At 49.9% G+C, this 27,633-nt stretch overlaps 1 protein-coding gene across 2 annotated transcripts in view; it reads left to right on the top strand.

Moving 5' to 3' along the window:
* The first annotated feature begins 12,017 nt into the window (after positions 1-12,017).
* LOC144173837 (dehydrodolichyl diphosphate synthase complex subunit DHDDS-like) overlaps positions 12,018-27,633 on the top strand; it is a 32,646-nt gene continuing 17,030 nt past the window's right edge. For both annotated transcript variants that reach the window (XM_077702108.1, XM_077702107.1), the window contains exons 1-3: positions 12,018-12,091; positions 15,378-15,608; positions 18,520-18,662. In XM_077702108.1, the coding sequence (XP_077558234.1) occupies positions 15,384-15,608; positions 18,520-18,662 (368 nt within the window). In that variant the 5' untranslated portion in view covers positions 12,018-12,091; positions 15,378-15,383. The remainder of the gene's footprint in view (positions 12,092-15,377; positions 15,609-18,519; positions 18,663-27,633) is intronic.

The following is a 27,633-nucleotide window of genomic DNA, read 5'->3' as shown; positions in this document are numbered from 1 at the left end:
GTTGTTTTATTTTCATGAGTTTTGCCAGGAACTCCAAAACTGACACGAAATTGCAACTGGCCTCCTGCATTACTCCTTACAACAGGTATACGCCTCGAGCTTTGCGATCGCTGCACCACCTGCCTCCTCTTCTCTGCGGCGTGTACGGGATCACTGCTGCATGACTGATCGGGGCTCATGCTGTGTTTTGGTTCTCTTTCGCTTCTTTTTGCCTTTCCGCACCCTTAACAACTCGTTGTGGTAACGTCTGTAAGCAAATTAGTACGTTAGGGCACTTCAAAAAACAGGTGCATCTTTGTGCAGTACTGGAACACCAATAAGAGCTATCCGGGGACGCGGTTCTGCGCGCTTCTTGGCCGCTCTTACTGGCGTCGGCGACGGCAGCAGCACATCACCACTGTCACCTTCGAATACGCCAGCACAAGGGAATCCTATTGTCGCTCCATTTAGTCCTGATAATGGCATAGTGAGGGGTTAGTTTCGTTTTGCCGCGCGAACAGCGAATGCGGCTTTGTCGAACATTTACTTCATAGAAAAATGTTGTTCGGGGATGTGATTACCCAATACCTGACAAGAACTTGTGCCTTTTATGGGAATATAAGCCACGTGAAACTGTTCAGTATATTCCAAGGCTGCATGTTGTTAAATATGTGCTTATTCAAGCCTTATAGCAATAACCAAGGTGGGTTGATTGAACCACAGAAAAATAAATGGTCTGCAAGTCCAGACGAAACAATAGCTCGTACGGGAATGAAGAAACCCATTGCAGCTTCGAAAATGCTAAGACGTTCGTCTGCTAGGGCTCGCCATGCAGACCAACTAGATGCGAAATGCACTGCTGTTTCGCAAGATTTGGGGTGGGGTGGGGAGGAGGACGCTTAACCATCGTTGTTTACAAATGAGGAGTGAAATTGGAATGAACGTTTTAGTAACCACGCACACAAGCTGCGCGCTCACGTTCCTTTTGTTTTTCGACTTAAATGAACAGCTGATTACTTGGCGGACGTTTTTTTGAAGTATACTGGGTAGGCAGTTCGATAAAAGGTGTCATTGAAGCAATGTGTTATCTGATAAGGCGCTCTGATTTCAGTTTGTGCTAGATTTTACAGGCACCTTGTGTCATATGATAATGTTTCGAAGAAGCGTTTAGTCGCAGATGCGGTTTACTCGATAAGCCCGTCTCCCCGCTGCTCGCGGAGGTTTGCGAGCGCTCGCCTCGCGACAAGACGACCCAGCACTGCATTTTTTTTTGTCGTTTACTGATTCTCAAGTACAATTTTGCATTATCCATCATACTTCTTTCGTAGAATGTCCGTGAAATTTATGCCACATTGGCTTGTACAGGGTAGCAATTAATATCTGAGGTCTGATATTGGCAAGCATAAACTGGTGTGTGTCAGGTATAGTGCTCCGCTAGATTATGTTAAGTACAAAAAACCGATTTACATCGTAGTGTATAGCCGCAGCATGACCATATGAGAAAACACTGCTAACGGAGACACTGTTAGTAAATTTCAGAGCAGTCGAATGACAATCAGCATGCATATGCCAGTGTCGCGACTCGGGCCTGTGACACACACCTGGTGTTTATAGAGGCGGAATGTACCAACAGATTGCGTCAGAAACATTTAAACCCTCGCAAATACACCACGTACATTTACAGAGTGCCTGCTCCACATAAATATGTATTTCGAACGCATACAAGCGGTAAATCTCAATCGTGAACGTGCAGCAAAGGCATCGGCGACAGTGGGAAGCGGGCCGGAGACTCCTACAACTGCTTTCGAAACGGGCTGCTAGGGGGATTTCAGTGGCGCCCCTACAGGCAGCGTTCGAGGCGTATACCTTAGCCACATTGCTTCCGTTGTGAAAGAATGATTACAACCTTATTTACTTGTTTTACGTTTGTTTTTAGAGGTGATATGTGCTCATACTATGTTCTTTGTACTGCATATTTTTTTATTTCTTGTTATGTATTTACCCACTCCCCTCTTCAATGCCTTGAGGGTATTCAAAATAAACAAACAAATAAATAAATAAATATGGGGCCGAGTAGGTGATGCGAGACACGGTGAACGCCCTGACCAGGCAGAACGCGTCGTCTTTTTTAAGTCCATTGTTCCGATTCGCAACTCTATCGCATCATTCCGATGACCTGTTCAGAGGCCGTCTTGATCTTAGCGATGGCTGCTGCCGCCTTGCCGTCTCTTTGTAGCAACAGACCGTGGAGGCGCAGCTGCTGTGTGGGCTTGATGTCTGCGCCGTCGATGGTGACGACCACGTTCGGCTCAGGATCATTCTGGCGTCGTCTGGGCTGCACCATGAGGTGCGGAGCTCCGACTTCTGGGGTGTGCAGCTTAACCCGCAAGTCTTGGCGTATTCATGGATCATCGTTGCCGCCCTCTGCAGGACCTCCTCCGTCCAGGCTTAGGATCCCTCGCGACTCGTCCACACCGTGATGTCGTCAGCGTAGAACGCGTGGTCCACGCCGTCAATCTGTTTGAGTAGATTTGGCAGCGGCAGGAGGACCAGGTTGAATAGCGGGGGCGACAGGACAGGACCCTGCAGGGTGCCGCAGTCTCCCAGTTCTATCAGGTCCGACTTCTCTCCTCCAATCTGTATGTCCGCTGTGTGCTTGCTCAGGAAATCCTTGACATAGCCGAACGTGTGTTGGCCACATCCCGTCTTCTTGAGGTTACCGAGGACGCTCGCGTAGGACACGTCAAATGGCCCATTCAAGTCGAGGGCCAGTATTTGGCGTGGCAAACTCCGAGTGGCTTTCTTGATCAAGAGATCTGCAGTTTCACCAGGATGTCGTGCGTGCCGAGGTGCTGCCAGTAGCCGCACATCGTTTCGGCCATTTGGTTGGTCTCTTCTAGGTAGGTTTGGAGTCTTCGTAGCACCATGCGCTCATTCCCCACGCATGACGTGAGGGAGATGGGTCACATGTTCTCAATCATGAGGGCTTTGCCCGGCTTGGGAATGAGCCGTACTTGCACCTCTTTCCATTCCTTGGGAAGCCGCGAGGTCTCCCAGGTTGATGAGGTTGATGTGGTCCAGGTGCCTCTTGGCCGCCCCGTCGCTCACTGGGACACTGCGTCTGTTGCTCTCGTCGAAGGCATTCCAGAGTTCCGCCAGCGTGAACGGCTCGTCGAGTTTGTCGTTCGCTGGGCCGTCGTACGTCTCGGGGATCTGGAACTTACACCTATCGGTCTTGAAGTAACGCACCGTCGCGTCTGCGACGAGCTTGCGGCCGTCTCCGTCGTAGGTCGACTTAGAACCTTGGTGAGGTTGCGCCCGCTCGGCGGCAAGAGCTTTCCTCTAAGGGGCAGCCAGGATTCTACAGGGAAGAAAACATTTGACGTTCCATAACATCACATGGTTCCCGGACCACATGGGCCACGGAGTCCACGACACCCTCCCCAACGCCAACGAGTTCGCTCACGATCGCGCGCGAGAATCCGTCAGCCGTGGCGATCGAACAGGCCGAGCTCCTGAGGCCCCCAGAGAGTTCCGAGACGCGGTAGTCGCACACTACCAACTTACGCGAAGAACATCAGCAGCCTTTAGAATGCTTCAGACTGGTTCCTTCCCAACCAGGAGCCGGTTTAGCTTATTTCACCCGGACATTGACCCTCACTGCCCCCTCTGCAACGCAGAATTCTGTAACTTAGACCATATGCTATGGCAGTGCTCGGCGTTACAAGAGGACGCCGAACTCATCACAAAGGAAGGATGGACCATGGCGCTCCACAGCGAAGACTACTACACTCAACTCCGGGCAGTCCAGAAGGCCTGCGTTAGGGCCACGGTGTAAGAATATTCTTACACTGTGGTTAGGGCGGAGGTCCTAAACCTCCCGCCACCCGCGCAGGTGCGGCCCGCGTCTACTCTGGACGGTCCTCTGGGCCTCTAGGCTAGACCTTCCGGACTCAATAAAGTTCAATGTCTGTCTGTCTGCGATGCGTTGTGGTCTTGCTGCCCAGCGCGTTGATCAGGTCACTCAGGAGGCCCCAGGTCTTGCGCCTAGACAGCTTGCCCTGCAGCCCATGGCACCTACTCAACTAGTTCTCTCTGCTGAGTTTGGCGGCGTACTCTCTGCAATCTCTCTGTTGAAGACGGCAATTCCCCGAGGTAGCCTCTTTTTTCTTCGCTGGCGCTTCCACCGCCTCGTGTGCGAGTGCCGAGCCTCCCACGTGTGGGCGAGCCTTACGTCGACGGAGGGCGTCTGCACCGTTGTTGTAACATCCTGTGTAAATTTGTCGAGTGCCGTCTTCTGATTGCGCGCCCAGTCCATGTACGTATGTTTGCCTTCCGTGGGCTCCCCTTCGTTTTCCACGTCGAGGGGTGAATTAATTCCCCGTCTGTGTACTTGCGGAGCTTGTCCCAGTCCGTGATTTTGCCGAGCGCAGCCCGGAACCGCAGTCCCAATTTCTATACCGATGACGGTGTGGCCGGATCCGAGGTCCATGCCTTCGTCTTGCCACGTCGCGTTCAGGTTGCCCTTCAGCCACGTCAGAGGGCGTCGCTGTTCACTCTTCTCTAAGGTCCCTAGGGACCTTACTCTTCTCGTAGCCGCCCGGGCCCGGACTCGTTCAGTAACTGTTCTGGCCAGAGCTTTCCCTCGTTTGGATTCGTGCTTGCATCCTCGCAGCGTTAGGGGGGGGGGCGTCGCCGATGATCGGGAGCGGCCCGTTTCCAGCCCTCTTCGCCTGCCCCGCCGTTTTGTCAAAGTCGTACTGGGGCTGCGATAGTCTGCAGTACGCTCTCATGCCGAATAGATTCTGCGTGGCCGCGATGTTGTTGCGTACAAGGATCGCCGTGCCCTTCTCCGTCGGGTCCGTGTACGTAACGTACCCCAGCAGTCGGGGTCGTCCGTCCGTCTCCTGCAGCGCCATCACGTCTGGGCTTCTGATCCAGCCCTTCGATGTGTATAATCAGTTCGGCGTCTTTTAGATGCGGAGCATCTTATAGTCTGGGCATGTCCCGCGTCGGCGTCCGCACTCACACTGCGCATGTGCAACTCTCCTCCTTCCTTCTCTCCCACAGCTGCGCGATACTCCCGTCACTTCTTCTCTCGTACCAGCTGCGTGCACTTCGCTTTCGCTTCTCCCGCGTTCTCGCTTCTGTTTTTGCGGCGCATGCTCGGCGCTTGCGCATCTCTCCTCCTCTCGTCTCCTCTCCTTCAACCTTGAATGTAAATCGGGTAGCGCGCTGCGCGCGTTCAGTTCAGCGCTTGCTGTGGTTGACTCCACTTCACTCCGTTCTTCCGATGAAGTGTGATGGAAGCAACAGTCCCGTCAGTTAGTGGGTTGGCGCAAGCAAGCGTTAGCACCACCCCACAAACAACACAACGGAAACAACGGAACCCCGAGATGCTCCGCATCTATTCAGCGTTCCCTTCGGGAAGATGCGGCTAATTTCTGCCTGATACCCCTGCAGTTCCATTGGTAAATGAGTGTGGTCACCTCTACTAGAGGAGCCCTGTTCCTATTCTTGTTCGGTTTCTGAGCCATCGTCGTTTCCCGATTGCACGTGTCCTCGCCCCTTCGCGATTGATTCCTTGACGCGATATGCCCGCTTCTGGCGGAGCGCAACTGACTTGCTCGTGGTCGGTTTGGAGACCTTTGCCGCCAGGCATTCGTGTCGGACTGGCAGCGCTTCCACTCGCTCTTGCATTTACCTAAACCCCTCTTACATTTGCTTATTAATTGCCTCCAGTACCTTCTACAATACAGCGGTTGTCTCGCTGCCCTGCGTGGCTTGTTTCTGTGGTTGCTGCGATGTGCTGTCCTGCGCTGCGCTCCCTGCGTTGCTCTCCGCGTCTATTGCTTCTTGGTTACTCCCGTGCTCGGCATTACCCGTCTTCACCGCTCGAGGCGGACGGATGGCGGATGTAGCCGCGGCACTTTGCGCTTCTCGCTCGCGCCGTCCGACACCTCGCGGTTGCCGGAGCTACCGCTCGTCAGTGCCTCTATCTTGTTCATGAGAGCGCGTATTTGTGCGTTACGCTCCTTGATTTGGGCTTTTTGCCGTTGGATTATTCTCTTCAGCTCTATGCATTCGCTTTCGCCTGACTTGGCTACAGCGCCCTGACCGGGAGGCTGGGAGGGTGTAAGGGGAGGTAACTGAGTAACTCTGTTCCCGAGAGCGACGGGAGACCCGTCTGCCCAGCCCACCTGTTTGTCCTGTTTGCCGGTGCTCTTCTCTCGTTCTCGGGACCTAGACCTCAGTGCTCGGGACCGGGACCGAGACCTCCATGGCGTCTTCCGCTCGAGCCCCGTTTGCCGCTGCACCCCATCTTGACCCTCTTCCAGCGGCGGTTCCTCGAACGTTGACACCTCTGGTGGCCCCCCTTGCGGGCTCGATCGGCTCCGCGACGAGGTGCTACGGCGGGGTCGCCCTGTAGGACCTCTTTCCTCTTGACCTGAGTCGACATCTTCGGCTAGCCGGCGTTCCCACCGCCGGCGACGCACCACATACGGCGTCTGATTGAAGCGCGCCTTGCAGGCCCACTCGGCGGTGAGGTGCATTCCGCCGCATAGGCTGCATTTCGGCACGCACGGGGTTGGCTGCGCCACAGCCCTGGCAGATGCGGCGCCGGGGGTTAGGGCAGACGTCCATCCTGTGGCCGAGTCGCCCCCACGTGTAGCACACATCTAGTATCTGCTTGCGGTGAAGGGTACACTCCACGAGCAGGTTCCCATAGCGTGCGTATAGTTTGGCACCTTGGTCCCCGCAAAGGCGACGACCACGAACCGCGTCTTGCCGATCCGGTTGGCCTGGAGCGCCATGGGATTGTGCTTGTGTACTACGTAGTCCTGGATCTCTTGGGCAGTGTCCTCGAACGGGATGCCCCGATTGACACCTGTGACTGTTCCGTGGGGGACGCTCCGACTTCATGGGCCGTCCCTCTGATGATGTCGATGCTAGCCACAGGTGCGTACTTTTCCGCGTTCTCCCTGCTTGGCGTGCTTGCGACAATTATGTTCTATTGACTATTGAGGCAAATGACAACCTCTCGAGTCACTTGGGCCGTCGCGATCGCTCGGCTAATTTCCACTCGAGAGACTTCGCTGACGCGGAGCCCACCACGTGGTCGCAGAATGACATTCATGTAAGCGCGCGGGTGGTCTGGCATCTGCGCGCACTTAAAAAGTCTCCCCCTGTTTACTCGCTTCGCCTTCTTGTGACGTAGCTTCTTCCCAGAAGCGCTGCCGAGGTCGCCGTCGTGGTCACAGGTGTTGTCTGCAGCTGCGGCGCCATCTTGTCCGCCATGGCTTCTTTGTGTTACGCTTGGCTGCCTGCCGCCGTTGAGGTCAATTTCTCGCCGGTCGTTTTCCAGCCTTTCGCTCTAGACTCTTCTTCGAGCTCGGCTTCGTCCTTGCCCTACCATCGCCCAGCGAAACACCCTGCTGCCGTGCTCGTGCACTACGAGTTCGAAAACGGTTGCGCTGCAGGGGCGGTCTTCCTCTGGCGAAATTTCTTCACCATCCACTTTGATCCGCATGGCGGACGACATCTTGGGGTCAATGGCCAGAGTAATTAGCTGTCGAACACGGTGGGGCTTTAGGCCTGCCGCTTCCGCGGCCGAGGCCGGCTCTGCGTTAGGCTTAGTTGCGGTTGCGCCGCGTGGGCCACAAATTCCGTCCTAATTTCCAAAATATGGGCTCCCTACCTCGGTTTCGGGTATCCGCGTGGTCCTAGTAGGCTTATACATTCAAGCGGCGCAGTCCCATAAAGATCCAGGCTAATTAACCTGCAGAATTAGCAAGAAAAGACGGAGCGAGCGCGGAGCACGTCCGCGTTCTTCGTCTTCGTCTTCTGCCCGCACAAGACGCTCGACTGCACGACGCTTGGCGAAAACGTGAGGGGGGGGGGGGCGTGCGCGTGACAGTGAGTGAGTGAGTGAAACACTTTATTAAAGACGAGAGGCCATAAGGCCATCCGGGGAAGTGAGGATGGGAAGGGGGAGGAGAAAGCGAAAGGTCACAATTCACACAATGCACACAGTTCTAGTCTTGGGGTCCAATTCACAGAAGGCACACTGCAGTCCACTAATTCATGAGTGGCAATGTCGCTGTTGACATCGGACGTGGATAAGTAAGGTCAGTCCGAGAGAGTCTGTGAGACTGCTACACCAATTTGTAAAGACCGTTTTCAAGGGCGTACTGCGTTATTATTTCTAAAGTAGCGGGGTCGTCACGGACACGACTAACGTGCTCCAGTTCAGTCGCAGGTGCAGGACCTACTGTTAGCAGCTGATGGCGGTTACGGGCGAATACAGGACAGAGCCAAATTAAGTGGAAGAGATTTGGTACGGCATCACTATTACAGTGGGGGCATCGGTTCAATTGAGAGCCCGCTGGGGCTGACCACTTATGTATAATGTGTGGTGTATACGCTGCATTTGCATAGACTTTATTCGCGAATACCTCGCCCGGACGCGAGAAGGGCTTGAGCGGTGCAAGGATGCCAACCGGTGTTTCATCTTGCAAACGCTTCCTGCTTTCTTTCTTGAGGAGCCGTAGCTGAAGTTGCCAATCTGCTTGGAGGGAAGGGACGGGCGTGGCGGGCACCGTGGGAGCTGATTGAAGCCTCTCCCTGGCAGCGTCGTGAGCCATGCAGTTGCCTTGTGCTCCGGAAGTATGTCCCGGAGTCCAAACAATGCGGATTTTGAATCCTGCCATTTGTAGGTCTCGTACTGTGGTCGGGCTATTTGTCGCCGTAGTGTTCGGGGAAAACGGACGATTCAATTCACGGACAGCAACGTAAGAATCCGTGATAATGCGAAATTTCTTCGCGGTGAGGTGGGCGGAACGGTCATAAATTTGCCGGGTGGCTGCCAGAATGCCCACAAGTTCTACTTCTTCTACGAGGCCGTACGTGTTGGAAATTTGCCGGGATCCGTTCAATTCTGGCAAGTCTGTAGTCCAGGCAATAGCCGCCGTCATTCCATTCAAAGACGCGTCGGTGTAAATGTCAACTTCGTCGCCTGCCTTGTCATCTAGGAGCTTGCGAACGTAGTGTTCGTGTACTCTTCGGTTACTGCGCCGAATTGGGCGTCGGCGTGGAATGTCGATGGAGGGATTGCTGGCGGCGAATCGGTGCTGTCAGAGTCGCTATTTAGGTGGTCCCGTTTCTGCAGTCTTTTTCCTTGGGGCGAATGGTCCAGATGATATTGAAAACGTAGTTTGGTCTCTTCAATGAGGTTAGTGAGAGGCGGAAGGGAAACTGCTTCGTGGAGAGTATCTACCCGCGTGGAGGAGGGGAGGCCGCTAATCACCCGGAGAAGGTGCCGATTCATCTTGTGAAGAGCATTAATATGTGACTGTCGCAGTTCATAGATCGGGAAGCCGTAAGTGAAACGTCCATGTGCCACGGCACGGGCGAGCATAGTACAGGCTGCTTGGTGCGCTCCTCCATATTTATTAGATAGCCGTGTAACTAGGTGTAAGGTGGAACGCCAGGATTTCTGAAGTGAGGCCATCCACTGTTTTGGACTATTGCAGCTGCTGACTGGAACGCCCAGCAGTCGAATTATACCGTTGCGAGAGTCAAGGAGTGTATCCCCCACTTGAAGGGAGATAATCTGTTCCTTATTTGTGCCACGTTTACCATCGACGCTGAGCAGTTCTGTCTTTGTGGGGGATAGCTATAGCTGGAATTGGGGCAGCGTATGCTCCAAGCTCAGGACTGCTGCTTGAAATTCTGTTTGCATAGCTTCTTTCGTGTCATAGTCGGTGGCTTCTGTCCATACCACAATATCGTCCGCGTAAAGCGCAAACCGGGCGGCAGTGTCCTGTTCAAGAGTTAGGGCCACTCGGTTCATTGCTAGATTAAAGAGGAGAGGAGCCAAAATGGACCCCTGTGGCACTCCTCTATCCAGGTAGAACGTAGTGGGATGGTGGGTTCGAGGGTTAACATGGATCGGTCGATGCTGAAGAAAGCTGCGTATCCAGGCTTGAGCTTTTTGGCTAGGGTAGGCGAGGGAAAGTTCTTGAGGGATTCCTGATTGGCTGACATTGTCAAATGCCTTGTGCATGTCTAAAGCGAGTACGTAGTCCGGCAAGGCCTTGCGCGAGGTCCGATTAATAACCCTCCGGAGCAGCCAGAGATAGTCATGGGTAGCAAGGAGGGGGCGGAAACCCGTAAGGGAGGGATGAAACCAATTTGTACCCTCCAAGTGGTGCACGAGCCGATTGCTGAGCATACGCTCGATAAGCTTACATATTACAGGGGTAAGAGCGATGGGACGAAGATTCTGAGGATGACGAGGATCTTTACTGGGTTTGGGTATTCGATTAATGACAGTTATCTTCAGAGAGTCAGGTATCTCGCCTGAGTCCCAGGAGTGGTTGGCCAGATGTAGTAGAGCATCCAGGCCATGCGGGGGAAGCTTCCGGAGGTCTTGCAATTTAACTTTATCGTGGCCAGAAGCAGATTTGGGCTTGCATTGAGAAATGGCTACTTGCAGTTCACCCAAGGTGAAAGGGGAGTCGAGTTCCGGCAGGGGGGGATCAATGTTGATGATCGGTAAAGGTGGGAGGGTTGAAGGATCTTTGCACGGCCGTTCGCTCTCGCGTCTTTGGGGCGTCTTCCGTTCCATGAACGGCCGTGACAGTGATGTGCGCTCGCTTCCTAAGACGCAGTTCGCGGTCCCTTCGTGAGCCGCACTTCGCGGCGCCGCCGCAGAGGCTCACCATATCTGCCGTCGAGAGGGCCCACGAGTAAGTGCTGCCTCAGCGCAGGCATCCATCAGAAGTGAGTGCTGAACTGCGAGTGACGCAATCGGTCGTGCACTTCGTCAGCCGCTGCAGCTAAACGAGCTACCAGAGCGGACGCTCAGCACCGCCGACGCCAGAACCCCGAGTGGGGTCTGAGCAATGAGCGAGGCAACCGATGCATGTGCTTCACCAGCCACTGCAAATACAAGTTTTCTGTAGCCATACAAATATGTCAAATTATTTGCCTCAACATATTTTGCACAGTCAAAACAGCTAAACGGCTGCTCCCGAATATCGCATTAGGGAGTATCGTAATGGCCAGCCAATTTTTTTCCTCCCAAAACTATAATAACGGCCCAGTATGGTAGTGCCTATGACCACCAGGTGGGATCCCCAGCCTCTGCATTGGGCAGCTGCTCTCTTCAGCACTGCTCCGCAAGACCTACAATGGCTGCTCGAGCGGGCCCGCCGGATAGCCTACGCCATTCTGCTCTTGCATTGAAGACACTACTTAACGAGGTTGCACCCAATAAGTGCATTGAAAGTTGTCACCACCGCCACCACTATCCGATTCCCGACTTGGTTGCAGTCGGGCAGGGGCGTAATTAGCGCGTGGTTTGGGAGGCCTGACGTCCTGCTCTCTGCATGCAGCTGTGACAAGCCCCCTCCAGAAATGAAGTTCTGGCTGCGTCACTAGAGCAGAATCGTGTTGATCCTGTTCTTGGTCGTCTACACGTTGCTACAAATCAGCCATCTGCACCAACAACTTTAGGGCTCTCTCACCCTTGTGACATGCACCGTATTTGATGAGGTTTCCGCTGACGTGAAACGTTTGGTAGTCACGTTCCGAGCCGCCAGTGCGGACAAAACTTCCGTAATGTAGCTTATCCCGCTCACGTGTCTGCAGTTTACCGAGCTTGGTTCCCGAATATAAGCCTCTACATCAAAACTTTATGTATTCTGAACGACCGTGGCCCACGCACTTTCATCATCGCATGGCTGATGTGGCTTGGAACGACGCAAGGACCTGTAAACTTCATTTTCGTATTCTGACGCGAGATATCCAACAACCCTTCGCCGTCTTTGCATAGACCTGTAAGCAAATATGCGACCGGGACGTCAAGGAAACTGCGAAACGCGCTGAGGTCTAACAAAGCCATCGGCAATGTTTGTTGGAGAGCACGATAAGGAAGTCAAACACTGGGTGAGCGGAAGGTTTTCCACCTGACACGAGTAGGAAAAAGTATAAAAGCATCTTCCAAGACGGTACGAACAGTTAATCTGGACGAGCGGCGCCTGTCAACGGAGGGGGCTTTCTCAAAGGATTATATTTTTCTACTTTGCAAAAGAAAGAAGCCTGGAACGTAAGTGTGTCGATACACGGCTATTTTGACCTCATACGGGACGGGAATAAGGTCTTGTTTTAAAGCCCGTTGCATTATGCTAGAAAAAAAAGTAGTAGTGGCTTAGCTCTGCTATGCCAGGGTAGCGTGAGCTAAGATTCAGCAATCCAGTCCAATCCAGTCCAGTCCAGTCCAATTCAGTCTTATCCAGTCCAGTCCTGTCCAGGCTCTGCTCCTCGCGCATGCTCAGCACGGCTCTTCACGAGCCACGCAAAACGGCTATCAAGCGGCTCCGGTGCAGCGTCAGACTTGGCTACTGCGCAATTGAGGCGCACGCCTGGGCACGCGCCGGCGCCAGTGCGTCTGCCGTGGCTATGACGCAACACAATCCACTTTAATCCAATCGAATCCAAATCTAATCCAAGCCAAGCCAATTTAATGTCCCTCGCGCTTGCGCAGAACGGCTCTTTACGGCACACGCGAAACTGCTCAACCTCGGCCAGTGTAGCTTACGCTACAAAACATGCTTAGGGGCAACGCTGTCTGAAACTTGGGCTCCTTGAAGGTTATGCTTAGGACACGACGCAGACCACCCGATTCATCCTACATAGCGTCGACAGTGTGAATAACGACGTGACGCGCATAGATCAATCAAGCAAGAACATTAATCAAGGGAAGAGCGACAAACGTTGTAGTTGTAAGACCAAGTTCAAATCACTGCAGGGTTTCACGCGCCGATCGAAGCTACGTCTGGGCTATGAGGCACGCCGTAGTGGATCGAGGGCTTCGGATTGATTTTGAATTTTAACTATTTGTGGATCTTTAACGTGCACCGAAATCTCGACCCGGGCGTTTTACTTTTCGCCTCCATTTTAAAAATGGCCACCACGGCCGGGAATCGAACCCGCGGGCTCAGCAGTGCGACGCCGAAGCCACAGCCACTTCGGCGGGTTTTTAGTTGTAAGCGCACTGTTTAGAAAAGAACGCGGAAAATATTTCTGGGTGTCCTTGGCTGAAAGTGGCGTAGTCACTCCTTGTGCTTCTCCGCGTTAAGAACTTGTAAAGCGCCTCGAAAGGAGTTCTTAGGATTCAACACCATGCACCTTCCCTTGATGGGGCGCGCGATCATGACCTGACGTACGCGTGAGGAGCGGGCTGAAACGACCACACAAAGGGCCTTACCCCTTTTATACCAAACGCCAGGGTATCGGAACGAAATGTTTTTCGTTCCGGTTTCTGTTTCGTTCCATAAATAAAAGTTCCGTTTCGTTTCAGCTCCGGAACGAAAAAAATAATGGTTCGTAATGGTTCATAACGGTTCGTGTTTGCGCGAGAAAAATTGATATTAAAAAGTATTGAGAATTGTGAAATTACGTTAAAGAATATGAAGTGATGCTTAATAATTTTGTTTAAATATAATTTTTGAAAAACTCGTATAGTTGTGATCGTACTGTTGAAAGTTTAAAACGGTCTGTCTCACGAAACACTGAAAAACCCAGTTTTTAATCTTAAAAGATATTGTGTGCGAGTATGTAGCAATGAATTACCATCAGTACCTTCAGCAACCCCCCCCCCCCCCCCCTTCCACCGTATATATTCGAACGAAGGGATAACAGCACGAAAATTGGTGAATAATTATTGCGCACTTCCGCATTGCAAGCGTATTTTTCTAAAATACTATAATAGATAGGAGTGCCCTGCCCGACATTGTTGCTTCCGCGCTCCTTATTAAATATTTTCCGCTGCGCTCTGGCACCACTTCCTTACAAGGGCAACATGACTTGTAGCGGTTTGCATTGAGTGTGCGGCTGTAATCTGCTTTTTGCGCTGCTAGTGGTGTATGCAAAAGGTTGTACGCTTTGCTCCTTGTTCTTATGTCGCGTTTTAGAATATTCGTTTCTTTATGTATCACACCCCCTAAACAATGCCGTAGGGATAATGTGGGTATTTTATTAAACTAAATAAATAAATAATGCCGCGACGTGTGCATCGAAGCCAGATGCCCGTGGCAATCACGCGTGGACCTCAGCAGCGCGCCTATCGGCACAAACGGAGAGAGTATGGAAGCAGGCAGCAAGACGAAAGACGATTTCATGCAAGCATTCGACGGCAATTTCTCATTTCGCTGAATATAAACTGAATGAATCCTGAAACACATGAAATTGCCACTCAAACCGAAAACCGAAACGAATTTTTTTCGGTTTCGCTCTTGAACGATGTAATAAATATCGTTACGTTTTCGTTTTCGTTCCGGCCAAAAATTCCGTTTTTTTCGTTTTTCGTTTCTGGTTTTCGTTTCGTTCCGACACCCTGCCAAACGCCCTTACCATGCTTTCAGTATTGCGCTTACCATATTACCCAGCGGGTGCCTTGACCGGTGCCTTGATGTTCGCAATTGATGCCCAAGGATGAAGTACCCTGCCAGTAAAAGAAAAGCACAACGCATACAGTATCCTAAAAAAAAACAGGCGTGTTGGTAACCGTGCAATCAAAAGGGTGGGGCTAAGAACACTACCTTGAGCTAACGGAACTACCTTGAGCTAACGTGGTAACGATGTGTTCCGACGTTTTGGCATTTTCTGTTGTGACACAAATTCGCCTGCCATCAAGAAAGTCGGGTATAATAGCGCCAATCCTTCTAAAACGTGAACATGGTAAGCCGCATCAATAGGCACGCCTTGCATCCAGGAATATGGCTTTGATTTGATGATTGATTTGATGAGGTTTAGCGCGCCGACGCTAACACAGGCTATATGAGGCGCGCCGTAGTGGAGGGCTCCGGATTAATTTTGACCACTTTGTGATCTTTAACGTGCTCCGAAATCTCGTTCACAGGGGCGTTTTCACTTTTCGCCTCCATCAGAAAAGCGGCCACCGCGACCGGGAATCGAACCCGCGTCCTCGGGCATCTAGGAGTATGGTTGCCGCAATGTTGCCTTTCGACTTTTCGTGCTCAAGAAATGTCACCAAGTCTATGATTCTGTCCATGGTACAGCGACCTATGCGGAAGCCCGATATGTTTCAGTGTCTAAGCTATACATCAAGCGTTCATTGATAATTTTCTCCATGACTTTGGGTATGCAGTTTGTCAGGCTGGCAGGTTTGAATGATTCCAATGCCATCAGACTTTTCCCTGGTTTCAGTAGAACAAAAAAAAAAAAAAAAAACAATAACATCCAAAAGACTTAATGCCAGGGACGGCTGTCCTTGACTTCGCCTTCACTTTGCGTTCAGCCGTTATGAATATGCGCCGGAATTAAAGCAATCGAAGCTTGCAACTTCGCCCTCCGCTTAATACGCACTCCAGGCCGCCATGGCCGCCAACGTGACGGCTGAGGGTGCGGCCGACGACGAATGCGGCGGTGCCTTGGCCGAGGTGCGCGTGCCGTGGCACGAGCGACTCCTCGCCTGGCTTCTAAGCCTCGGACCCGTGCCTCGCTCCATCGGGCTCATTCCGGACGGTAATCGCCGTTTCGCCAGGAGGCGTGGCCTCAGCGTCGACCACGGTCACATCGCTGGCTCCAAGACCCTCGGACGAGTAAGCGGCGCGCCATGGCATCCCGTCCTTCCTCCCGTGAAGCTCTCTACTGAGTACGACGGTGTGAACTTGAGCGCTGGTGACAGGAACGCGGAAATAGATGATACACAAACGGAGAGTTTGCACCCGCACGCAGTATGTCTTACTGTTATATCCACGTTTGCTGCCTCCCTAAAAACTGTTTTCTTGCTTGCGTTCAGCGCGTTCGTACGAGCCGGTACAGGGAGAAAGCGGCTCGTCGATACAGAGGTTATGGTAGCCAGCGGGGGAGGGGGCTGGTGTTTCGGTGTCTGAAAACCCCGGAAATTTTATGAGAGGCGGATCCCTTCCCTCCATTCTTTGGGCACGTTTTCCGCCCATGTGTTTTACACACTCCATCTATAAATTTAAATGTAAGAACGAGAATAAGATATTGTTGGGGTGCAGGCTATCTTTATTAATTCTATTTGCCGGTGGGGTATAACAACCCCCGAAAATTATTTGTGGCTACGCCACTGGTGGTAATAGCATGTCGAAGCCTACACTCTAAGCTGAGTAACCCTTAATAGAGGTATACATTTTCGAATTTTTGTAAGCTATAATTTATAAGGTACAAAAGTAACCTGTATCTCAGGAACCTACCTATACCTCAAGTATACACTTAAGGGTTACTGAGTTATAGGTTACTTTCTAGCTTTCAGAACGCGAAACGGTTTTTGGGGCTTCTTATCAAGAAACTGATGTATGCGTGCGCGGATGCGCCTCCGCCGAGGGATATAACGACTAGGTGAAGTTAAACTTTCGTGAGTTTAACGCGCCGAAGCTGCACGTATACCTGGGCCATGAGGCGCGCCGTAGTCGAGGGCTCCGGATTAATTTTGACCCTCTGAGGATCCGTAACGTGCGCCACAACCTCGACACACGGGCGTTTTTGATTCCCAGACGGCGCCGCGCCTGGGAATCGAACCCGCGACCTCGTGCTCAGCAGCACGACGCCTTGTAGTCACCGTATAACGACTCTGCTCCTGTCCCAAAGGTTGTTACGCACTAACGTTATAAGAGGAAAACTCCACCCTCTCGTGGAAAATGATGCCATTCTTTTCATGTCTAAACCATCTGTAAAGCTCACAGTGTTGCGTTCTGTAGTTGCGTACTCATGATGATCAGATATATGAAGGGGCCTGCCGATTTTTACTTATTTATTTTTTCACATTTAATTTCATGTGTACAACCTAGAAAACTCGGCTAGAAAAGTAAAATTTCTGATACACTCAACTGTATATCGGCAAACGCCTACCATAGAAGAAATTGCGAGGCTGAGTTTTAAGGCGAAACTTCACAGATTTAGAAAGAAATGAAATGAGAGTTTCAAAAAAGTACCGACAATTAGGGCTACGCAACAGCGCCGCGTAAAACAGATTGGAATGGATAGACTTCAGTTAAGCCTGCAGAACGACGTTTTTGCGAAACCTAGCTTCGCAGCTGTCCGCAACAGAGTGAATTAAACCTCCATCTTTTACGCTAGACGCAAATAAAAACAGGCATTTAAAAAGATGGATGCAGTTGCACTCAACGTAAAACCTGTCCGGATGTACGGAGCAGTGATTCTCTAGTGTTTGATAGATTGATTTACTGATTGATTGTAGGGTTTAACGCGCCGTATGGAGGGCTCCGGATTAATTTTGTCCACCTGGGCATCTCTAACGTGCGCCGAAATCTCGTACACACGGGCGTTTTTGCTTGTCGCCTCCATCAGAAAAGCGGCCGCCGCGGCTGGGAATCGAACCCGCGACCTCGTGCTCAGCTGAGCCACCGCGGCGGGTTCCGCTGGTGTTTCCCTTGTGTCATTGTTGTTATCACCTTGTGTTTATCTTCAGTTTATTTGCGTTTTGATTTGGTTTTGTTGAGGTTTCCTTTCCTCTTTGTGTGTTGCTCTTTTTCTGTGTTAGGGTTTTCTTCTTTGTGTGTTTTGATTTTGTTTATCTGTGCTACTCTACTCGGGCGCAATAAACCCTCGAATTTTCCGATTTCTGGCGACGTGGGTATGCGCCGTGGAAATTAGGAATCGGAGAAGCTGCCGTACAGGGCTGCCATTCTCTCTTCCGGTGCTTTTGTCTTTCAAGGGCACAAAGAAGCCGGACCGGCCATAGAAACGTGCGTCGCTCATTCGTTGCAGTGCTATTCGGATCAGGTTGGCGTTTATTTTATTTTCCCACTTCTATTTCTTTTTTTCTCTCTTGAACTTACTGACTGAACCATCTCTTCTGCTCCCCTATTTTGTCTTGGCTAATTGGTTTTCACGAGTAAAACAAATTATTCTTGGCCAATCCCCCAAAGTGGGTATACGTCATTTGACTTGCGTGACGACCAGCATCCTCGGCTCCTTAAGGGCTCCGCACTTAAAATAAACGAAATAGCAGGTAAAAAAATTAAAGCCGTTCCACTCAATGTGAAAGTTGTCGGAAGTGAAGTGCAGAGCAGAGATTCCCCATAATGGGCTGCAGCGCCGTTATCTGCTCACTGCCGCCACCCAATGCATTTCAAATTTCCCGCCTTTGCAGTGCTTTCGAAGCCTCGCATGTTTTTCGAAGCCTCAGCGTGACCCCCTGGCGACGGTACACCAGGCTCTACTTGGGTCCGTTATCTCGCTGCTCCGCCTGATTCCGGCAGTTGCGTCGACCGTTAGCGAGCTACGACGACGAGACGAGCCTCTAAAGTGTTCTGCGCTTAAAACAGAAAAGAAGAAAACCCCACGCAAAAAATCGTGGTGATTTTACACCAATTATTATTCTCCGTTTTCGGAACCTACCGCTGACTCTGCGAGGTGCCCCGTTGTCGCAATCAGTTCTTGGTCACTCTTCGGGCATGTGAAACCGCTCGCATTTAATACCGGACGACACGTATTGACACGTGCTTCCATCATGCACCTCAGATTGGCGCTTGGAGTGACCTGGTCGGCGTGAAGGAATCTGTCATTTACGTGTTCAGCTCGGACAACTTCAAGCGACCGCAAAGCGAGAAGAACGGCATCTTCGCAGAAATCGCTCGGCGCTGCCAATACGTTCTCGTGAATGCGTAAGTGGGCCCTGCTAAAACTGGTGGTCATGTATCATTCTGTTCTGACGACAATTTTGATGCCCGTGACGTTGAAGCAGGACGTTCTGCTGACTTCGTTCGCCTGCATTGAAGGTTTGCACAAGCAGCTCTTCCCGGCTTCAGGAACTGTTCTGCAGCATGCCACCGGATTGAGCGCCTCTGACGGTGCGACTACGCCCCTGGGAGCTGAGGAGCTTGGCACAGTTAGCGAAAAGCAGTTCTACGTCTTGTATGGTGCCAAGTATTCGCCCTAAAACTTCCAATCTGGGATCCTGCGAGCGTAAACAATTTGCTACATCACCATTCGTGGACCTATAGCTCAGGGAAAAAAAACCCAGTGAAAATGCGCTACACAAGAGGCGAGGCAAGACAAGGACAGTCACTGCACTCACAACAAAGTTTATGGGAAGAACTCCCATAAATACTTAAAAACGACGTACGCACAGATGGGTGACCCCCCTCACCCCTTCAAAAACCCAAGATCGCTACAGAGCTTTCTCTCACACCGTTGTCATCTTAGGCAGCTATAAGAAACGCTATCTCTTATCAGTTAATGCCACCGAGGGCTCACTGACGCAATTCTCTCCCCCTTTCTTGATCCAGAAGGCCGCGACCGGTTCTCGCACATCCGTCGCCCCACAACGGAAGCATTTTTCAAATCCGGAGTGCACTTGCAATCACGCACGCGCTGCACTTCCCGTGCCGTTAATGAGGCTCCTAGAGTGCTCGCGCATGCGGTCGTTAGAAGACACCGGCCCGTGTGGCCGCTGTAAACCTTTTTGCACGACACGGGGATGGAATAAACCACCCCTCCTGCGCATTGAGCGTATTCCGTGCGTGTGGCAGGAAACTTCCTTTGGCTCCTTGTCAGTGCGAGCGCGCAAGCCTTCCTGGGGGCCCAAAATACCAAACGAACGCCGTGCCGTAAGGCGACATTTTTTAGGTTGCGTGACAAGGGTCGGTAGTACCCACTTTCTCACGAGATTCGGCCGCTCTTGGGGTTCTGAGGGTTTGCTTTAACTTTCTATGTAGCGTTTCTGCCACCGCTTGCAGAGGCTGGGTGGGAAACCCGGCAGGTATTAGGCGCTCCACCTGTTGGCCAAAGCTCTGCTCTGCAGAGCGGACACAGCTCTTTCTCAGGGCATTGTGGAAACACATGTTAGCAATGCTGCGCTTTACAAGTTTTACCCGCCGCGGTGGCTCAGTGGCTAAGGCGTGGCGCTGCTGAGACAAGGTCGCGGGTTCGAGTCCCGGCCGCGGCGGCCGCTTTTCTGATGGAGGCGAAAAGCAAAACGCCAATGTGTACGACACTTCGGCGCACGTTAAAGATCCCCAGGTGGTCAAAATTAATCCGGAGCCCTCCACTACGGTGCGCCTCATCGCCTGCGTTGTGTCGGCGCGTTCAAACCCTACAATCATCATCATCATCAGCTTTATGGGAGTTCTTCCCATAAACTTTTGTTGTGAGTGCAGTGACTGTCCTTGTCTTTCCTCTCCTCTTGTTCAGCGCATTTTTACTGGTTTTTTCCCCTAAACATGATGAACCAACAGGCCCAGACTTCCACTGTACTACCTATAGCTTCCAGGTTTACAAATTTCGGTGGGTGTTAAATGATGCAAAGTGACGCCAATTAATGCCTAGTGCTCCACTACAGTGCCTGGTTACTACTCGGTAGCTTCAACGCATTCTGCCACAACTTGGAAATTTTAAGCTTCTAGAACTCTTCCTATCCTCCGCCTAATGTCAGTGTCATTTCGTCTTCAGATTAACGCCACAGTTGTACGGATAACTTGAGGAAGTTGCTTAATTTCAAACATTGCGCGTTCTTGGACACATCGCAATAACTCGCTTGAGCCGATACAATGCTTAATTCAGACCAAAATACGGTTCAAAGTAAGGAAATTTAAGTATGCTTCACGGAGGCAATGCTTGGCGCTAAGCGCACTAATTTTTTTCGTCCAGCCTAGTTTTATCACAACGCTACGCACAATATGAAAGGGGAAGTTACACGAGAAATTCAATTTTTTGCAGTTTTCAGGCGAGAAGGCTTGCGTTGCAAGCTTTTACACGACCGATCTGGCACCTCCTATCTTGCGTATTTTTCTAACGAGCTTTCTTGCATTGCTGCTGCGACTGCGGTGGAGCCACATCTACAGGGACAGCAGGTTTCACGAGCATTTTCGCATGAGAACTGCACCGCCATTTGCCAACGTTAACAGTGGTCCGCGAATCTAACTGTATGTATTATCATACACGCATTATCATGGAGTGTGCAGTAGAAGTAGGGGCACGATGGCTAAACAGGATACTGGTAAACTTTCTCAAGAAATGAAAGATCTAAACAGGAAACGGCAAAGCATGGCAATATCTACCCCACCTGACAGAATAGAACTAGCGGAGCTTTCGAAGTTAATTAATAAGCGTAAGACAGCTGACATACGGAAGTATAATATGGAGAGGATCGAATACGCTGTAAAAAACGGAGGTAGCCTGAAAGCAGTGAAGAGGCGTCTTGGCGTGGGGAAAAATCAGATGTAGGTACTTAAAGACAAGCAAGGCAATATCATCACAAATAGGGACAAAATAGTCATATTAGCCAAGGAGTTCTATAGAGATCTGTACAGTAGCCGGGACATCCAGGATAATACCGAACGAGAAAGTAGTTCAGAGGAGCTAGACATCCCACCAGTAACGGCAGAAGAAGTAAGCAAGGCTTTGAAAGAAATGAAAGGGGGAAAAGCACCTGGTGAGGATCAGATAACAGCAGACCTCTTGAAGGATGACGGGCAACTTGTAGTAAAACTGGCAAACGTGTACACGCAATGCCTAATTACCGCAAGTGTACAGGAATCTTGGAAGAACGCGAACATCATCCTAATCCATAAGAAAGGTGACACGAAGGACTTGAAAAATTACAGGTGGATCAGCTTACTGTCAGTCGTCTACACGGTACTTACCAAGGTAATCGCTAACGGAATTTCTGCCACCTTAGATTTCCGTCAACCTAAAGAACGAGAAGGGTTTCGTAAAGGCTGTTCAACAATTGACCTTATTTCCACGATAAATCGGGTGACATCAAAATGCGCAGAGCATACTCAACCCCTATATATAGCCTTCGTAAATTATGAGAAAGCATTTGACTCGGTCGAAGCCTCAGCAGTCATTCACCTAGGCATTACAGAATCAGAGTGTATACGAGCATTATGTAAGAATACTACAGGATATGTACAATGGGTCCACAGCTGCTATCGTCCTTCATAAGGAGAGCAGTAAAATACCTATAAGGAAGGGCGTCAGGCAAGCAGACACAATTTCTCCAATTTTATTCACAGCACGTTTACAAGAGGTATTCGGAACATTGAATTGGGAACAGGTGGAAGTTAGGGTTATTGGAGAATACCTCAGTAAACTCAGATTTGCTAATGACGTTGCCTTGCTAAGTAACTCGGGGGACGAATTGCAAAGCTTGCTTTCCGTACTGGACAAACTGAGTAGAACCGTGGGCCTGAAAATTAATATGCAGAATTCCCAAAGTAATGATCAATAACCTCGGGACAGCACAGCGGTTTGAGATTGGTGGCGAGGCACAAGAAGTGGTAAGCGAATATATCTACTTAGGCTAAGTTGTGCCCCCGGATCACAACTATGAGGCAGAGATAATTAGAAGAATAAGAATGTGGTGGAGTGTACTCACCTGCGGGGCAGAAACTTGGGGGCTCACTAAAAGGGTTCGACTTAAATTGAGGACGACCCAGAGAGCGATGGAACGGAATATGATAGGTGTAACATTAAGAGAGGAGAAGAGAGCAGGGAACAAACGCATGTTAAGGCCATATTAGTAAAAATTAAGAAGAAGAAATGGACGTGGGAAGGGCATGTAATGCGAAGGCAAGATAACCGCTGGTCATTAAGGGTAACAGAGTGGATTCCTAGAGAAGGCAAGCGTGGCAGGGGACGGCACCAAAGTTAGACGGGCAGATGAGACCAGGAAGTTTGTGGAGATAGATCGGTCGCAGTTAGCACAGGACCGGGATAATTGGAAACAAAAGGGAGAGGCCTTTGCCCTGCAGTCGGCGTAGATAGGCTGATGATGATAACGACGACGTCTGCACGGTGGAAATGCGCGACAAAAAAGCAGGAGAGAGCATATTTCGCTTGCCTGTGTCACTCAATCCAGCAAAGCGTTTCACGCAAAGGCTGCGCTTTCAGTTATTTTATTCTATTGCTTAATAGCTTCTCAGGTGAGGCTGGAAAGGCCCGCGTGCTTGCCTGGCTCTCTTGTCCTCCTAGTTGATCGGCATTACTGGCGGTAGGCCATCGTTCGGTCTCCCGTGATTGTGGTCCTCCTCAAAAGCATTAATAAAGGCTTCGAAGGTTCACCTGGTGCATCTCTAGTGCTGCTGGATCTCGGGGTGCGGTCAGTAGATTGCTGCTTAAAGGTCTTATATGCGTCTTGCTCTGGTTGCCCTTAGGAGTTCGTGCACTGTACGTACAGCAAACAAATCAAGTATTTCACCGTTCTTGCTTCTGCAGATGGTTGTTAGTAGCCGCTCGAAAATAATAATGATTGAACCAAGATATTAAAACACCTTTACCATACGTTGGATATTCAAAAGTGTTTTAAGTGACACATTAAATAATGACAGCTCAGCTTCAGTTTGGATGCCATCTGGTTTTTTACCGTTTGCTTGGGCCCTCATTCTACGAACTGAAGGACACCCTACCGCTACTTGCAGACAGGTCAGGCACACCTTCCCAAACATTTCTTATACGACTGTGAGAAAATTCCCGTGAAAAAGAGCATTATTTTTATCAGGCCAGTGCGTATGTAAAATTATTCAGCGTCTGAAAACCCACTTTTTGACCCCGTGCTGCGCGTCGCGTGAAATGTACCATCACCTATCGAAACACCGCTTTACGTATCACCCCGAACAAACCTCGAAGCCTTGTCGTAAGATAGAGTTCTGCGATAACTGTACATGCACGCTTCTTGCAGTCTAACGCTGAATTTCTTATGGTAGTAGCGGGCGCATTGTATCGCGAGCTTTTCTATAAATCAATGAAGGGAGAGTGGTGTGATATAATAATTGGTGTGCCTCTAGTATACAACAATTGATCATAAGCAGTCCCGCCGCCATCCTAGCAGCAAAAAATGTAAATCCAGGGGCTGTCACGGACGTAACTACGACGATTTGTGTATTTTTTAAGGAGTCATCACAAGGAAGGAAGGAAGGAAGTATGTAGAAGGAAGGCAGGAAAGCTAACCTGGCTAGAGCCCATTTTGCTATCCTGCACGTCGGAAAGGGAACATATGCAAAAAATAGACAGGAAAGAATGAAGAAAAGTTGGAGCAGACAGGTATGCCCAGCGCTGAAGCCCTGAACGTTCAAGTTCAATGATTGCCACTGAAGGCTTCCAGTCTATAGTCTGGAGTTTAAGTTCGTCGCCCGTAGAAATCGCAAGAGTTCCTTAATCGCCTTCTAAGCGGGTGAGAGAGAAGGCCAATGACACAGAATCTTCTCCTCCTAAAATGGTCGCCGAGAGTCCAGGTTCCTCAGTGCTGACCAGGGTGTCGAACCGGAATTTTTTCGGGTTCGGTTCGGGTTCGGGTTCAAGCCTTTCGGGTTCGGTTCGGGTTCAGTTCCAGAGCACCATTCCGTTCCGGTTCGAACCGGTTCGAACCGGTTCAAACGGGTTCAAACGGGTTCGAAGAAACAAAGCAGGCGTGATTTTTCTGTTAATTTTTTTTTTGCTCATTTTTCGTTTCCTTACAAAGTCGACATAAAAACAGTCATAATGAAGGTTTCTTTGTCCAAATATTTTGTCTTCGCCAAACTAATGCGACACTGCAACACTTTTTTCAACTTTTTTCTAAATCTTGAGTGCTTGCAGAAAGTAGCCAACCAACACATTAGATTATGGGGTCGCAATGTGCCTCAGCCAAAAATTACTGCTACCTCCTCGTCAGATAACTTAGAAACTTGCTCAAAATATTTTTCTCTTCTTCCCGGTCTTCGCATCCTTCGACCGCTGAATGACGTCATTACAGTGGTGTAGCGGCTGTTTGCCGGCTTTCCTTAAGTTGCAGAATAGAGCGCATTTGATAGCCACTTAAAAAAAAGCCACAAAAGCGAAGCAGAAACGGAAGGTGTGTCCGCAGCGACGAGCAAATCACGCACTGTTGCTCTGTGCTGGCAATAGCTATAGTTTTCACAGTGCTTCCAGATGCGAAGAAGAGTGAAAGCGTTTATGGAAAGTGTTGATTTATTTATTTACTGCTTTTTATTTATTTATTTATTTATTTATTTATTTATTTATTTATTTATTTATTTATTTATTTGTTTGTTTGTTTGTTTGTTTGTTTGTTTGTTTGTTTGTTGTTGGGTTTAGCGCGCCCACGCAACGCCGACGGCGAGGCGCGCCATAGTGAAGGGCTCCGGAATAATTTTGACCACCTGGGGATCTTTACGTGCGCCGAAATTTCGCACACACGAACGTTTTCGCTTTTCGCTTCCATCAGAAAAGTGGCCGCCGCCGCCGGGAATCTAAATCGCGTCTGTGTGCTCAGCAGAAACGCCTTAGCCACTGAGCCACCGCGGCGAGTTTAGCTGAAGTGTTGAAGAGCTCCTTTAACTGTACCTGCAAAATGTTTTCTATGGTAGTTTGACGAGTATGTGGCGCCGACTGCCAAGCGTGGGAGGTGGCATTTAGAGAAATTTCCTTCTGCTCCTCTTTTATCTGCTAACAGAACTGTTAGAAAGAAAGAATGGATACAAAGACTCATTGGACGGCGTGTATAGGACGGCATTGGATAGGGAAGCACCGGAGATAGGAACTTGCTAATGGCCCTTCAGCGACTGGTGACAGCAATTGGGCTATAGGAAAGATGATAGCCAAGTGAAGTCACAAGCAACAGTAATGATCACTTGTAGAGAGAGAGAGAGAGAGAGAGAGAGAGAGAGAGAGAGAGAGAGAGAGAGAGAGAGAATGAAGTTTAATTCAATCGAGGCAAAGTTTCAGAGAGGCGACCTCATTCGAGGGGGCTGAATCGACAGCCGTTTCCATCAAGAGCAACTGATCTTCCAGGCCGGAGCTGGCCATGGCTGTCTCCCAATTCTCTATGAAAACGTGGAGGTTGGATGGATCTACGGCACACTTGTCGCAGCCGCCTACTATGTGTATGATGTTCCCAGGCTCTCCACAGAAGCAACAAAATGGAGAGAGTTGTGTCCCGTCAAAGAGGTGAAGTCTGGTGTTGTGTGGGAAGGTGTATGCCCACAGGGTGCGGAGTAATATTTGCTGGTTAATCGGTAGCAATTTGTGCTGGGAGGAATACGTTCTATGGAAGAGGCCATAGTGCTGAGTAACTTCCTGGTCTATGACTGCAGGATGCATGCACTCGGGCCGGGCTTCATCAGCGCTGGCTAAGCGAGTCAAATCTCGACCCACGAGGTTGGTGATCTTGTTTGCCGGGGATGCCAGTATGAGCTGGTGCTCATACAGTCGTGACTGGTCACGTTGGTGGTCTCTAATTTATCATCGGAAGTGTTGTAACATGCAATCGACCGTTGGCAAAGTTGGGCCATGCCTGCAAAGAGTCTGTTATGAGAGTTTTGGCGCCGCTTTGGCTAAGCGCACGTGCTATCGCCGCTTCCTCAGCTTAGAGGGGGCTGTGTTCGGGGGTTGAGATGCTACACGTGTGGGAGGCTGCAGAACGGTAACACAAAGAGAAGGTATTAAAGAATGCTATCGGGCGTCTTTGCATCAAACCAGTAGATCGTCCCTCCCTTTTTTTCTTGCAGTTTAGTTTCTTTCCAACTGTCTCCCCTCATATATACACACGTTTCGAAAACCATTTAATGAATATAAAATATGTATTAAGCAATTAGTTAGTAACTTTAGTCCGAAAATGTCAATGTTAATATAGCAAAAACCTAATAGCGCAATACGGGCATAAAGAAAGACTTTTATAGCATTCAGGCGTCGTCACATAACTTTGCGGATACTTTGTGCGTGACAAAATTTCCTGATTTGTCGAGAAGGAGAACGCTGCAAAATTTCTAAATGCCAAGGACCCCAAAGATATCATGTTTGGTCCGACCGTCGAATCCGCCTTAACTGACCCGCTAATTCCTTTATTCCAAATTAATCAACACACCAGTCCCACTAATTCGCATTAGCTCATTCACTCACCTAATTCACCCCAGTCTACCCGCTAACCCACACTAATCGACTTCAATCCATCCGCCTCGTAAGTTTAAGGTTGAGCACATTCAAGATAACATGAAAATGCTATCAAATATACTTTAAAAGTGGAAATTAGGATTCCCCATTTTTTTATATCTCATGTTCTCTTATAGCAGTAACCAAAGGACACAACGGCTCTGTATACAAGAAAAAGTAACGTTAATTTTGAGAACTGCGAGTGTTGGTGTCTCAGTGCTGTTTGTATATAACTGCCCATTCAAACTAGAATAAGTGGAAGATATGGATTTATTGTTGACGGTGTCCCTGAAGGCCTTCACAAGCGGACAGGTATGCCTGCGAATTAACAACACATTGAAAACTTTACACGATTTTAAACACCATGCAGATAGAAACCATGAAGAATATTCCATGATATGTTGCCTCGCAATATGCGTTATAACTTAAGTTATGCTAAATGTAAAAGATAATTGGGAGAGATGGGCAGTACCTAACGCAAAGTTATTGTATATACGGACAACTTTACATTAAATTGAGGGCAATACCGTAATTACCCGATTCTAACGCGCATCCGATTTTCCTGGCAAAAAAAAAACACTAAAAAACTTGGACCTCCGATTGTAATGAGCACGGAACTTTGTGAGCAAGAAAAACGAATGCGAGAGAAACGGGCGATTTATTTTCCGAAGTAATCTCACTCATCTCACTCCTCGCCGCTCTCCGCTGACCACATCTTGTCCTCGG

This window comes from Haemaphysalis longicornis, unplaced genomic scaffold (genome assembly GCF_048455015.1).
Source record: "Haemaphysalis longicornis isolate Haplotype H1 unplaced genomic scaffold, Haemaphysalis longicornis Haplotype H1 scaffold_3, whole genome shotgun sequence".
NCBI classification, from domain to species: Eukaryota; Metazoa; Arthropoda; class Arachnida; order Ixodida; family Ixodidae; genus Haemaphysalis; species Haemaphysalis longicornis.
The sequence above is the reverse complement of the archived record's forward strand: the minus strand, read 5'-3'. Positions and strand labels throughout refer to the sequence as shown.